Source organism: Pseudopodoces humilis, chromosome 6, assembly GCF_049639895.1.
Source record: "Pseudopodoces humilis isolate 2021_Gansu_Grassland_sample_001 chromosome 6, ASM4963989v1, whole genome shotgun sequence".
NCBI lineage: Eukaryota > Metazoa > Chordata > Aves > Passeriformes > Paridae > Pseudopodoces > Pseudopodoces humilis.
This window is the reverse complement of record NC_142205.1, coordinates 37,645,959-37,660,349: the sequence shown is the minus strand read 5'-3', so window position 1 is coordinate 37,660,349 and position 14,391 is coordinate 37,645,959. Positions and strand designations below refer to the sequence as shown.

The 14,391-nt window shown below is 39.5% G+C and overlaps 1 protein-coding gene across 1 annotated transcript; it reads left to right on the top strand.

Moving 5' to 3' along the window:
* The first annotated feature begins 201 nt into the window (after window positions 1–201).
* On the top strand, window positions 202–12,097 carry LOC102100953 (uncharacterized). The gene is made up of 8 exons (XM_005518000.3): window positions 202–936; window positions 2,734–2,820; window positions 3,021–3,254; window positions 4,543–4,565; window positions 5,427–5,572; window positions 6,137–6,228; window positions 6,325–6,420; window positions 7,505–12,097. The coding sequence occupies exons 1-8, from the start codon at window positions 382–384 to the stop codon at window positions 9,149–9,151; spliced, it is 2,880 nt and encodes a 959-aa protein (XP_005518057.2). The 5' UTR covers window positions 202–381; the 3' UTR covers window positions 9,152–12,097.
* Window positions 12,098–14,391: the final 2,294 nt, after the last annotated feature.

The following is a 14,391-nucleotide window of genomic DNA, read 5'->3' as shown; positions in this document are numbered from 1 at the left end:
CCCAGAGCCCGTCACAAAATGGCGGTGGCGGCGCTAGGACCGCGCGGGCGCTCGCGCGCCAGGCAAGAGGCGGGTCCCAAAAGTCTCAGCCCCGCCCCCTTCCCTCGCCTGCTTTTATTGAAGAATGGCGATGTCAATCTCGCGCCTCCGCCTATTGCCAAGGCTCCTCTCATCGCCCCGCCCCCCGCGGCCGGGCGCCACTTGTTGGGAAGTTGACGGCTGGAAGCGGCGTTCGGAACAGGCGCTCCGGGTCCTGGGGCAGCCCGGCCGTAGCTCCCCGGTGCTGTCGAGCTGGAAGTGGCGGGGCAGAGGGACGAGCGCGACCCAGAGCAGCAGCAACGGGAACAGGAGCGGCGGCCGCTCGTCCCCTCGCTGCCGCCGATGGAGGCGAGCCTGACGTGCGCCGTGTGCCTGTCGCTGTTGGAGGAGCCGGTGACGCTGCCTCTGTGCTCGCACAACTTCTGCCGGGGCTGCGTGCTGGAGTGCCTGGCCTCGGCCGAGGCCGCCCGCCTGCGGCAGCTGCAGCGGAGCCCGGGGCAGGCCCGTCTCGGCCGCGGGGCGCCGGGGCTGGGCCCGGGCCCGGGCCCGTCCTGCGCCCGGGTGCCTTGTCCGCTGTGCAGGAAGCTGTGCCTGCTGCCCCGCGGCGGCGTCGCCGCCCTGCCAGTCAACACCACCCTGGCCGAGGTGGTCAAGCTCTACCGGTCCGGCGCGGCGGGCGCTGCCGCGGGCGGGGAGGTGGCGCTGGGGCTGAAGTCGGGGTCCGACCTTCTCTCCCTGCAGGCGTTCGGGGGAAGCTGCCAGAAACACCCGAGCCGGCCGGTGCAGCTCTACTGCCGTATGTGTCGGCAGGCGGGGTGCGGGCAGTGTGTCTCCGAGGAGCATCAGGGCATCTTCCACTCTGTCAACCTTATAGACACAGTGTACCAGGAAGAAAAAGTAAGCGTGGCGCTCCCCCTTCGCTCTAGGGGCCTGGCTGACAGGTCGTGCTGTCCGCTGGAGATCCTACCAGGCTCGGGTTGTTTTTGCTCAGAAACACAGGAAAAACCGCGGTGTGCTGGGCAGGAGAGGGGCAGAGGGCTTCTTTGGGGCAATGAGGAGTTGTTTGTGGACTGACGGATTGTGCCTTTCTGGGCTGCCGTCAGACTGCATCCAACGCACATAGGGGACCAGGCGGTATTGCAGTAGCAACAGACCTCAACCCAGTTTACCGAAGGACCTGGAGAGTTGATTTTGGGGTGGTGTCGGGGTTTTTTTGTTTGATTCGGAGGGGAGGGGTGTTGGTGTTTGGTTTTGTTGTTGTTTCTCCAAGTTCAGGAAAAGCCAACAACTCCAAAAACCCACCCACAGATGTTTTGTTTATAGGCTCTCTAGCTGCGATAGGTAATTTGGGTCACAGATAATTACATATTTAGAGATAGATAGTTTGGGTGAGTAATAATAAATGTATAAACAAGACGCTTTACGAGCTGCATAAGAAGGCAACTGTCTGCCATAATGGTTGGTTGCATGGTTATAGAAGTTGTGTTTTTTAACAAAACAGGGACTGTTTGGGTAGAATGAGCTTTTCATGCCCTGTTCAAATTGAGTGGGGGGTGACAGTTCCGTTGTGCAGTAACTGAAACAACTGCAGGGCAGTGATGAAAAAAAGTACAAGTATAAAAGTTTAAATACAGCACTGACTACTCTTTAAAACAGAAGTTGCTTTTACACTGATTTTCCTCCTGCCTTTCCCATCACCATTTGTATGTCACTTGGGAAACCAGAGGGAAAGAGTGTTAGACATACTACTACATAACATAAAGGAGTGTTACTGTAGAGAAATAAAGGAGGAAGACTCTGTGCTAATATTAGTTTAAACTCAAACAGAAATATCTTGATTATGAACAACTTTCTGTTCTAGCAATATGAGGTATAAAAAGTATCACACAGGTTTTTGCCAAACTGGAATAACACCATTAAAACTTATATTGTAGAAGATGTATGTGAGGGGAGAGGTTAAAAAAAGCCTGAGGAAAACAGTGTTTTGACTACAAAGTAGTTATTCTATCAGTATGCATTGTAGATGAGCCTAAGAACATTACTTTGAGAAACAGCAGAAGAAAGTTTGTGTGCTGATCCAGAAAAGCATTGAATGTTATTAAGTGATGTTTTGAATCACAAGGTTTTATGTGATATTGTTCAGAATATCACATATATAGGGTTGGAAGGAACCTCTGGAGATCATCCATTCCAGTCCAAACCCCTGCAGGGTCACCTGGAGCAGGTGACACAGAACTGTTATCAGGTGGGGTTTGAATGTCTCCAGAGAGGGAGACTCCACAACCTCCTTAGTAGGTAGACTGTTGCAGTGCCTTTCCACCCTCCATGTAAAGAAGTTCTTCCTCATGTTGAGGTGAAACTTCTTGTGGTTTAGTTTATGGCCACTGTTCCTTATCCTGTCTTTTCAGTGGGCACCACTGAAAAGTGTCTGGCACCCTCCTTTTGGCACCTGCCTTTGAGATATTTATATACATCAATGAGATCTCCATTCAATTTTCTCCAGATTAAACAGGCCCAGCTCCTTCACTCTCTCGTCATGAAAGATGCTCCACACCCCTGATAATCCTTGTGGTCATCCACTGGACCCTCTCCAGTAGCTCCTTGTTTGTCTTGGTCTGATTCTAGATAAGCAATGAAATATATTTATTTTATGGAATGGATAAAGTTGTAATAAGTGTTTTAATTGTCTTGCAGTTAACCTTCTTTAGCACTCTGAAACAAATGAGGATAATAAATGAAAAGCTGGTGAATGAGATCTCAAAACGGCCAAATGATGCAGACGTGAGTTACAAATGCAGGATATTCTGTGTGTGTGTGTGTGTGTGTGTGTCTTTGTTTTTCTTTTCTTTATAGTTTATTCACAACCTGGAGCATACAGGTGCTCCTTGTAGTATAGGTGTACTCTGAGCTTACTTAGAGAAGTGACTCTGTGGGGCCATTGCTATTGCATTGCATCTGTTTTTGTGTTCTTGTGCTTCTAGATGATGCTGAAAAATGATGTGGAGATAATTGAGCTGAAATTTGGAGAAATTTTCAAAACTCTAGAAATGAAAAAACAGCAATTACTAGAAGATGTTGAAAATCAAAGAGGTAAAAAAGAGAAAGAAGTTCAGATTTGGAAGAAAATGAAAGAAACTCACAAGAAGACAATTGAGAATTTTTTGAAGGATTGTGAAAAGCTTGTCCATGAGTGTGATCCTCAGTGTTTCCTGGAGGTGATGGCCTTTTGTTTTTGATATCGGTTATATAAAGAACTCAAATAGAGCCAGCTGTATTGTAGATCATGATTATAATCAATCAGGAAAAACAAAGTCAACAGATTAAAAATATAGATTAAAATTACTTAACACGTCATACTTTTTTATAATAATGATTTTCATTTTTAGAAAAGTTTGAAAAAGCTTTGTATGCAGCATATCAGTGATTTTTACTGTTTGCTTTCCTAAGAAACAGCATATTGCTGATTTCTACAATGGGTCCTTTGATGCTTCCTGATAAATGGGATGCTAAGAAAGTACAGAGTTTGACTAAGTGCCTGGTAACAACTTGTAAAGGAAAATTTGACCTTTACTTGAAGTAAAAGCAACTCCCACTTTTGGAAGAAATACTGTGATTACAGTGATTAGCACGTCACTAATCACTGCCACATCTCTTCCTCAACTTCCTCCTTTTCTTCCTGCTGTCCCTCCTTCCCCTCTTTTCTTGTCATTCCCCATCTCATTTTCATCTTCTTCCTTCTATGTCTCCTGGTTTGCTTCATATTCTGCCTGTTCCTTCTGTTCTTCCTCCACTTTTGCTTTTGGTTCCTTCTTACCTTCCTCATCTTTTTCCTCCCATTCCTCCTGTTCATCTACTTCCTCTTTCCGCTATTTGTTTTCTTGCTCTTCAACTTAGCACCTCCCTGCCTGCCCTCCATAAGAGTATATTGATTTTGTTGTGTAAAGATCCAGTACAGTGAGATCACCAGATTTTTATAGGGCAGCAGTTCTAATCCAGCCAGGATTTTTTACTTTTTTATTTTTCATTACATGGTCTTTGGAAGTCTGTCATGGTCACAATGCAGTGCACTGCACTTCTTACCACCATTATCTGCCTGATTTAAAACTAAAAGACAGCTTTTTTAATAGTATAATAGCACACAGCAGAGGCTTTCCTCTCTAAGAAATACAAAATAGACCTTCATTTGAATGTTTACAAGTAGCTGAACTTCTGAAACTGATCAGGTGGCCATATAGGCAATAATTTGAATGCCTTCATTTGGCTCTGAAAGAGTTTTTTTTTGTATTTATCACAAAATATTACAAGATAAATAATGGTCACAGACATACTTCTTTACGTTGGGGTATTTTTGTTTGGTTGGATTTTTAATGTTAACAGCTTTATTTTTTCTAGTTCTGTGAAATGAATAGAGGGACTTTAGTCTCTCATGCATTTTGATAAAGCAGTAGCTTTCTGGTAGTTGGAGAAATGCTTATATCTTACAAATTCTTGTTTTATTTATAGGTTGCCTGTGGCTTGAATACAAGGTATATTTTTTCATATTTTGTTAGTTCTTTAGTTTTCTTTTAGAATTTTAAGATTAAAAAACCAGCTACATTGGATATCATAAGATAAGCAATTTAAAATTAAAATAGTATTGAGTAATTAAGAGATTATAATACTTTCAGATTTTTGGATGCCAAATATTCCAAATTTTAGGAAATGTATCAAGAATTTGAATGATGTACTGTCTGGGATTAGAGATAATTCAGAAGCTTGGTTATCTCCCTATTAAAAACCAAATAGAGAAATTCATTAATACTTGCTGATTAAATATTTTCAGATATCTTATTTAAACTCAAAAACACTGAAGCATGCTTGAAGCTTTTACAGAAATCTTTCAGTGTAAGAGAGTGTGTGGAGATTCTGTAGTATCTTTGTTTTTGTGTTGGTAGTGCACATACCCTGTAATGTCTTCTAAGGGTTCTTAATTACATTTCTTAGAACCTTTTAACCTGTATTTAAGAAAGAACATTGGAAATGGAGTTCTTCAAAATACATTGTATTTCAGATTAACATTAGCAATGCCCTCTGAAGAAAGAGAATAATTTAGATGCAGGCAATGTACACTAAGGAAAGTGGAGGGTGTAAATTTTTGCTGACCAGCACTACTTCCTGCAGTTTTCATTGATTATGAAATATAATTCAAGTGAACAAGTTCTAAGGGGAAAAAAAATCTAGAGGACTTGAAATTTTATTGTATGCATAATTTTTCTGATTCCTTCTCCTTCCTAGTGATTTCTTTACAATTTTATTTTTTTGTATTAGGCAGGTATAATTTAGCTAGCATGTAAGCATGAAGAAAAATGTTTAAGTTGGTTCATTTTTGATTGGTTTTTCTTTTCCAGAATGAAAACTCAGCTTGATGTGATGAATATAGCATCCAACTGGGAAAAACCACCAGTATATATACCAAAGAAAATAGATATCAAGTCTGTTGTTAATGAAATCTTAGCATTGGAGTTAACTCCTGTTGATGCAGGTATTGTTCAAGGTGGGGAAGAAGGATTTAATTATGACAAGATTTGGGAAGTCTAGAAACCTGAAACTTGTGGAACCAGTTACTAATAAACAATTAGCATGGCAAACACATGCAAGAAAAAGCATCTGAGCAAATTAAACACATGATAAATTCATGAGGGGTTTTTAAATGCATTTTATGAATGTGCTTTCTCTAGGAAGTTCCTAGGCTGTGTTTTTGGGATCTACAGTACCATACTTTTCATATCCAGCTGAGAGCACTGCTGTCAGAAGATGCTGAACTAGATGGCTGTTTGTTGTAGTGTCATATGAATGTTGGCTATGCTCACATTAAGTGCCTTTACCTCACAGGGGGAGGTGTTACATTTTCTGTAATGCCAGGCATTTCCAGCATTTAAAAAAATGTCTTACACAGGCTTTTTGCTTTATATCACAGAAGATTCAGCAAGGGCTAGGGTCTCACTTAGGGCACTGTATTTTTGATCTTAAATGGAATCTATTTAGGTGCAGAGGAAGCTTTCAGTGTTTTCTCTATTTAATATATTGTCCATTACTATCCTTTTGTTATTTCTAATAGAGCTACCTTATGAAGGAAATGAGAGCTCAACTCTATTTAAAGATACCTTAAAGCAGTGGCAGGACCAGAAGAATACACCCAACACGTTTCTTGTAAGTTATTGGCTATGTGGCCTTCAGCATGGTACTATTTTGTCTGTTGTGGTTTATCAAAATGAAATACGATGTTTGCTGCAAAATATTTTTCAGCCTGTAGCAGGACAGGATGAAGCAGACGGTAGCAGGATCCCTACTCGCTTTATGTCAATATCAGAAATGTCAGAATTTCAAAATATGAGCCATGAGGTATGATTGAACATCAGTTGTAAGTATGTCTAAGTTACTATTTGTTGTGATGCAACTTTCTAAATAAGCTTTTAAAATGTTTTTCAGTTTCCTCAGTAGAAAGTTACACTTCCAGTTCTAGAATGAAATCTGACTAGGAATTAAAGCTGTCAGAATTTTACTTTTTTTTTTTTCTGCACTTAGAAAGATGAAACTTAATCTTACTACTCACTTCAAATACTTACTCTTATATTTAGTGTGGCTTTTTGAGTCACATCTATCTTTGAGTCTTTCTAATCTGAATAAACTGCCCTAGTGTCTGTTTGAAGAGGATATCATCTGCCTGTGTTCTGTTTTCTAAAGAATAGAGTTGCACCTTGTAAGACCGCATAATAATTTGACATGAAACTGAATTCAGTCTCTTTTTGTTTCATTTTGAATTATGTAGTCATACAACTAGATTTTTAATTTTTTTTTTACTTACTAGCAGCTTCATGTGGGTGGCTGAGTATTGTTCTGTGCAGAATGATTCCAGTTACTTAGTGAAGCATGGCTGGCAGTGAATCACTTCATGCATGTTCTGAGAATACCAGTGGCAGATGATAGAATTTTAAAAGTTTCTTAGGTCCTTTAAATATAGCATTAATTTTTTTTCTGCATTATTTTGGAAAATGCCTACTTTCTATTGCCATTAAGAATGCAATTATATATAATAACAAAAAAAGAACAAAAACCTCACCATCTAACTTAATTTCAGATGGCTATTTTTATGAGAATTTGATTGAGAATTTGTTGTTTAATATCAAAGTTAGTGTTTTTTATCTACTTTCGGTTTTGATGATGACTTTAAATACAGTTTTCTGTAGTCTTCTTTCAAAACCTACTTTGTTATCAGGGTTCTATGTGTATCTTGTTCAATTGTCTTTAAAGAACTTTCTGTAATGACTTGTGTCCTGTTGCCTTCCAGTAGCAATGGAAAAATACATTATAAATTCTCTAGAATATAGGAATACTTTTTTCAGTCTTAGTCATACAAGAGTATTATAACCTCTGAATCCACAAATGCCATGTTAGATAATGTGATTTTTTTTTCCTGTAATTATAGGAGTTACGTTACAAATACTATATGGAACTTCAGAAGCTCACCAATGTGTTTAAGACTCAAAATTTCCCTGCAAATAAAAAGTATAAATTTGTAGCTGCTGAGGCCTCCAAGAGTAAGTCCTCAGGAACTTCTTTTATATCTGTACCTACCAAAACAAATAACACAGATAAAATAAAAATGGGAACCCTGCAAAGAGGAGGTGGCTTTGACAGAAGAAACTTTTCTGGAAGCAGTGCTCATAGCATCCCATCCACAAATACCATCTTTTCTGAAACAAATGGTGACTTAAATTTATTTCATGAGGGAAGTGGCCAGGAAGTATCCACTCCAGCCCTGTCAGAAACCTCTCCAGACTTGTTAATTAAAGAAAAATGGCCAAGACAGGCATCAGCAGGTACTGTTTCCAATGAAACGAACTCAAATTCTAGTGCTTCATCAGACTTAAAGCCAGCAGCAACAGTGGCTGTTACTGTTTCAAATTCTGAATCTGTAGATGTTTCAGCAGAGAGACCTTCAGGTGTGCCTTTTACTTTCAGTGCATCTAACAACTCACTACCAAGATTTAGTAAAGATAGAGGTACATTTTCCTTTAAAAAGCAAGACAAGAGATGTGCTTTCCCTCAGTTTTATTTAGGGAGATGTGATAGGGTGGATAAAACCAATAACCAGGATAAACATGGTCATGAAACCAAAAACACAGTTTGTGATGCTTCAACAAGTCCTAATTTAGACTCAGCAGAAAGCGAGAAACCACACATATTGTTTCCCTTTGGCAATTCAGAAGGAGATTGGTTTGCAGGATCGGAAGTTAGCAATTCATGTAAGGTGTTACCATCATCCTCAATTTTAAGCCAATCTGAGAAGCCACCTGACAAGAAAACATTATCTCACATGAGGGAAAAAACACCTTGTGCAAAGGAACCTGCACAGAAACCTGTCTTAGGGGAACAAAAACCTCATGCCTCTGAATCCACCACAACTGTAGCTTGCAGTACTTCAGAAACCAACACTGGAACTGGGCTGAATGATGTCTCCAAGACCCCATTTCTCACCACTAATGGTGCATTTTCCTTCAGAAGTAACTTTCCATTGCTTTCACCAGTATTTTCATTTGGAGGCACTGTCAGAAATACCTCTGATTCGCTGACTTCTTCTGTGTTTTTTTCTGGACACAGAACAGAAAAGATGGATAAGGAGAAGATGAACTCTCCTGACAAAACGCTTCTAAATCTAGGGAAACCTGTATCTTCAGAGTGTGCAGAGCCTGCTTCTCTTCAGAGTCATCCAAAATGCAAAGACTCATGTTTGCCTATGAACTCAGCTAAAGATACTGAAAGTGCAGAAAGACTTGGTAATGGTAATGCTCCTTGTCAGCCTTTATCTCCAGTTCTTCCTGTTGAATGTGAGAATGCATCTTCCACTCAACTCACTACAGCAACACAACAACAAAGAAGGGTAAAAGATGAAGAAACTGTTGCTGAAAACAACTGTGTGTGTCATATAAGGGAGGATAAACCTGAGCCTGTACAGTTCCAGAGCACAGCTTGTTCTGTTCCTGGCACGTGCAATGATCCATCTTTAGGAGGTTCTGTGCTTGCAGTAAGTGAGACAGGAGGAATGCTAAGAGACAGCACTTCTGACACTTAAGAGTTAAGTCAAACATCTGTCTCTATTCATACCAGCCATGCATCAGAATATTTTTCTGTTGCTGAAGACAAAATGTCTGGTAGACAAAACTCAGATGTGAAGACAGACTGAAAAGGAAAATAAGCTGGAATTAAATAAATGCTACTTAACACATTAAAAGGTGGGGATACTTGCGATTTTACAGCTGTTCTTCTCCCCACTTCTTGCCAATCAAGATATCTCTGTGTTGGAAACGTAACTGTTTATGAGCAGTACAATGCAATGAAGTGATTATTATAGTATAGTCACAAACTCGAGAAACAACCAAAAATGTCATGTCTGGCTCAAGACCAAAGCATGGCTGTAGATGCTGCATCTTCAAGAATGCAAACCGTCTGGGGTATGTTTGGGGGATGGGGAACTGAGGTGTCCCAGAAAGCGAGTTGGGTGAAGCCTCAGTGGTAGCAGGCAGTAAATTTCTGTGTACAGCAGCACTTGCACTTGAATGGGTAAGAGAATAGCAAAGAGCATTCACCTCACAGGCAGGGAGAGAGAAGAGCCACAACAAAAATAAACGATAGTGAAGGTGTTACTAAAAATTGGTTTTCTTATCTCCCCTTTATTGTTTACTTTTCTGTGATGTGTTTAATATATGTTGAAGGTGTGAGTAATTTAAATAATTTCTCTTGCTCTTTTGAAATGGAAGCATCAATATTCTTGTAACACACTGCAGAAAGGTGTGAGCTACACTTTTGAAGGGCTGCTTCAGGAAAAAGAAACATCCAAATTAAATTTCAGCTCTTTCTGGCAAGAGTTTGGGAATACTTGGACAGATTAACTTGCTGTTTTATTGAAAGCTTTTGGAGAACCTAGCTTTTAAAACACAAAAAATTTCTTTTAAAATCTGGATGCAATGACAAGAAAAAAGGAAAACAGCACTTCTCACTATATATGTTAATGATTTAGAACTCATGGAATTTTTAGTCTAAATATCAATACAAAGTAAGGATAAAAAGATCAATTTAAAAAGGATCTGTGAGATAACTGCTTTAGTTATTGGAATACAAAGACAGTAGTACTGTTTCAGAATAAAGCTCTGTTTTGTTTGCTGTTCATGCTTCAGCAAAAGCTGATGCTAGGCTTTAAAGGAATTCATTCTGTATTAGATAGATATGTCAACTGACAAGTATTAAATCAAAATGCAGAATATTTAATATTCCTTCAGAAGTTTTCACTGGCAACTAGAAAAATCAATAATCTGCAAATTACCACTTTAACTGTAGGAAAAATAGTACTGAAATTTAAATCTCTGCAATACTTACTAATATACTTAATGTGACATAATACTTAGAGAAACTGTTCTTGTTTCAGGAAATGTTGACGTAATTTCATTTGTGTTCAGTTCTTGGCCTCAATTTTTGTGTGGCAGTGCATTTCTTTATTAGATGTGCTGAAAAAATAGCTTCTAGTATTTATAACAATTAATAATACTACTTTTCTGTCTGTTATAGTAAGGAAGGTTGTGAAATTCTCTTTATGGTTAGTCTTTTAGTTCTTGATGTTCATCTCTTAAATCTTACTGTATTTCAATTTTCTCCTAAGATTTTTTTCTGTTGTTATCTCTAGACATTCTTCTCATATTCTGCATGTATAGGAGAGAAATGTTAATCCAAATCACTGGAAGACAAAGGCTGAGTGAGGTGATAACGGCAGAGAGGGTCACAGGTAGAGGTTGGTCTCACTAATACAAGCAAGAGAAATTAAACAATTTTAGAGTCAGATGAGGCACCTGTTAAATTTGTTACCAGAACATTGCAGAAAATATGTTCTTCTGCGGTGACAAAAAAGTTCTTAATAAGCTAGGGCTAAGCAGAAACTATAAAAAATTTTTGAAGCTTACATATTTTCAACCTGTCTTCTGTTAATATCTGTTTCATGAGAGTTTGATAAACTTTCATGCAGATACGTTGTTTCTTGACAAAAAGTCAATGAAAAGTGAAAAGATGTGAAAGTGAAAAGACACCATTATGGACTCAAAGCAAATAGACTACTATATACAACTATATACTACTATGAAAGTAGAACCTGTGGGTGGGGGGTTTGCTACAATCCTAGGACTGCTTTTCAAGCATTGTTGTCCAAGTGCCTTACAGCTCAGCATTCAGGTTTTATGGGGCTGATAAGATTCACACAGAAACCCCCAACAACGAGATACTGGCCCACTCCCTTGGCTGTACTACACTGACCCAGAAGGGAGCCCTTCCCCCGTTCCCTGTGAGGTACAGAATAACCTCTGGGTCTTAGGCATCCTGACTACTGTAAAAATCAACCCTGTCCTGGCTGGAAGCAGGACAGTCAGTGATCTTGGATGAACACCAGAGCTAATTCCAAGAAATGGGATTCAAAGTTGTCCTTAATGTGTATTTTGCTTATTATCCATAGAGAATAGCTTACATTATCTTGGTCATGATCATAAAATTCTGTGTGGCAGTGAGGACTGATGTCAAAGCCTCACTCTCCTATGTTATCTAAACCTAGGTATGTGTGTATATTTTTTTCAGATTACAGGTACACAAAAAGGCAGTGTTAAAGTGAAGTATTTGAGAACTTTGCCCATCCTGAAAAAAAAACAAAAACAAAGACAACAAATAAAACAAACAAAACAAAAACAGAACAAACAAAAAAAAAAAACACAAAACACCCAGGGAATAATGTATTCTACTAAACTCAGTAATTTGTTTTACATTTTTGTATCTTCCTGATTCCATAAGATACAAGAGGTAAAAAAAGAAGCAGTTCTACATATGGCTGGAAATTTTTATCAAACATTGCTATACTGGTATAAAGCCCTCTATATATTTCAGATTTTGTAAACTAAATCTGCAGGCCAGTTTGAAAGCTTTTATAGAGGTTCATGAAAACAATACTTCATGATTTAATAGAAACCTTGAAAAACAGTTAAAACAATTTATTATAATTGCTAAAGTACTTGTTGAACATACTTCACAAAGGAGCTGAAAGTTTCTAGTGCTGTCCTTCTGAGAGTCTTACCTCTCCAGCTGTCACAACTGTGATGCTTGTTCAATATATGTCTGGAAGCTATATTGGCATATATGTCATTGCCTGAAAAAAAAGTGCAACTGAAAGATGAACTGAATTATTCCGTTTTGTAGCTAAATAAAAATGTAAAAAAAAATAAAATTTATTAAAAACAATTGTTTAGTTGACATTAGAGCTGGTAAAATGTCAATTTGTAAAGGTTAACTTCCTGAAGTAAACTTTGCATTATTTTGTATTTTTGGTTTGTTTATTATTGTATTATTGGTTATTAACTAAAGCTTTATTCTGAAGTTGTATTTGATAACTCAGATCTAGTAACTTTCTAACTTGAAGACTGCTGATCTGTGTGGTAAGGGTGTTAAGTACTGCTGCTTTGGTTGGTTTCTATTCTTCAGGTAACGTAGTTCTGATTCTCTTCAGTTTTCTTCCTGCTGTTTAAACATCAGTAGAACGTTATTATTTAGATCATCACAGTTCACTCCAACTTGTTCTGAATTAATAAAAAAAAAGGGGGAGCATTGTTCCCTTTTAAGTTGCTTAAAAAATGAAGTATGTCTTGTATTCTAAAAAGCACAAATTTGTAACACCAAATAGATTTAATAAGGAGTGAAAAATCCTTGAGTGCATAGTCAGCATCTCTTTCATTTAACCTAAAGAAAAAAAAATCAGATAGATACACACTGGAACTGTTTAATCGTTAATAAACCTTGTTGTTTAGATTGGGTATGGATGCAGAGAGCATTTGGCATGACCTCAAGTACTGACACACTAGTTCCCTGGGATCATTGCAGATCATGAGCAGAGGCTTATGTTTCTGTAATTATATTGAGCATGTAAGACTCAGAAGTAGTATTAGAAAAGACAATTTATTAATATTATATTGAGAACATGCTGTCAATGGTTTAATTAACCTGTTGCAAGCTAAACTGGAACACTGCAGACAAATCTGGCTTAATTGAGCAGGAGATTGTGTGAACTTTCTATTGATGAAAACACTATATTTTGCAAAAAAGGACCACTGATTACTGAAAAGGAACTTAGTAAACTCAGTTCCTTGTAATTAAGAATACAACCTGTGGATTTTTTTTAATACAGTCAATATTTTGTTGAAATACTTCAATTACAGAAGGTTTTGGGCTGGAAAGGATCTCAAGGGCCATCTAGTCAGTCACCTGGGTCGGTGCAGTCTCGGGCACAAATCCAGGATGAGCAGAAAATGGATTGAGCCCTGCAGTGAAGCACTTGGGGTGGCAGTTGATGAAAAACTCAACACAAGCCAGCAACGGTCACTCACAGCCCAGAAAGCCCACGGAATCTGGGCTGCATCAAGAGAAGTGTGGCCAGCAAGTCAAGGGAGGTGATTTCTTCCCATCAACTTTGCTCTTATTAGACACCCCACCTACAGTAGAGCATCCCGCTCTGGTGTCCCAAATAGAAGAAGGACATGTAACTGTTGGAGCAAATCAAATATTGTTGACTGGATCACCTCCCCTATAAAGATGGGCTGAGAAAGTTGAGTCTGTTCAGCCTGGAGAAGAGAAAGTCACACAGAAACCCTAGCAACCTTTGAGTATCTGAAGGAGACCTACAGGGAAGCTGGAGAGGATTGCTTTCAGGAAATGTAGTGATGAGACAAGTGGGCATGGCTTCAAACTGCAGTAGTAGGTTTTGATTAAGGAGAAATGCATTACTGTGAGGGTGGTGAGGCACTGGAACAGGATCTGTAGAGAAGTGGATGATGCCCAGTCCCTGAAAGTCTTCAAGGCTAGGTTGGATGGGGCTTTGAGCAATCTGATCTAGTGGTAGGGCAGAAGTGCTTATGGCAGGGGGGTTGAAAAAAGATAGTCTTTCAGGTCCCTTTCAAGCCAGGCCATTACAGAATTCTATAGTCTCAACTCCCCCTCTGTGGGCATGGACATCCTTCTCTAGGCCAGTCCAAGGGGTGTCTCTCAGGGCTCCACCCTGGGACCAGGGCTTGTCAGTGCCTCTGTCAATGACACCCAGGGGCACTGAGCACCCACACATTTGAGGGGGACAGGAAGCTGAGCGGGGAAGGGGCGCCATGGAATGATGGCATCATCCAGAGGCAGCTGGACAAGCTTGAGAAGTGGGACGTGAACCTTATGAGGTTCCACAAGGCCAGGTGCCAAGTGCTGCACCTGGGTCAGTGCAATTTGTGAGTCACAGATTCTTCCAGGTCA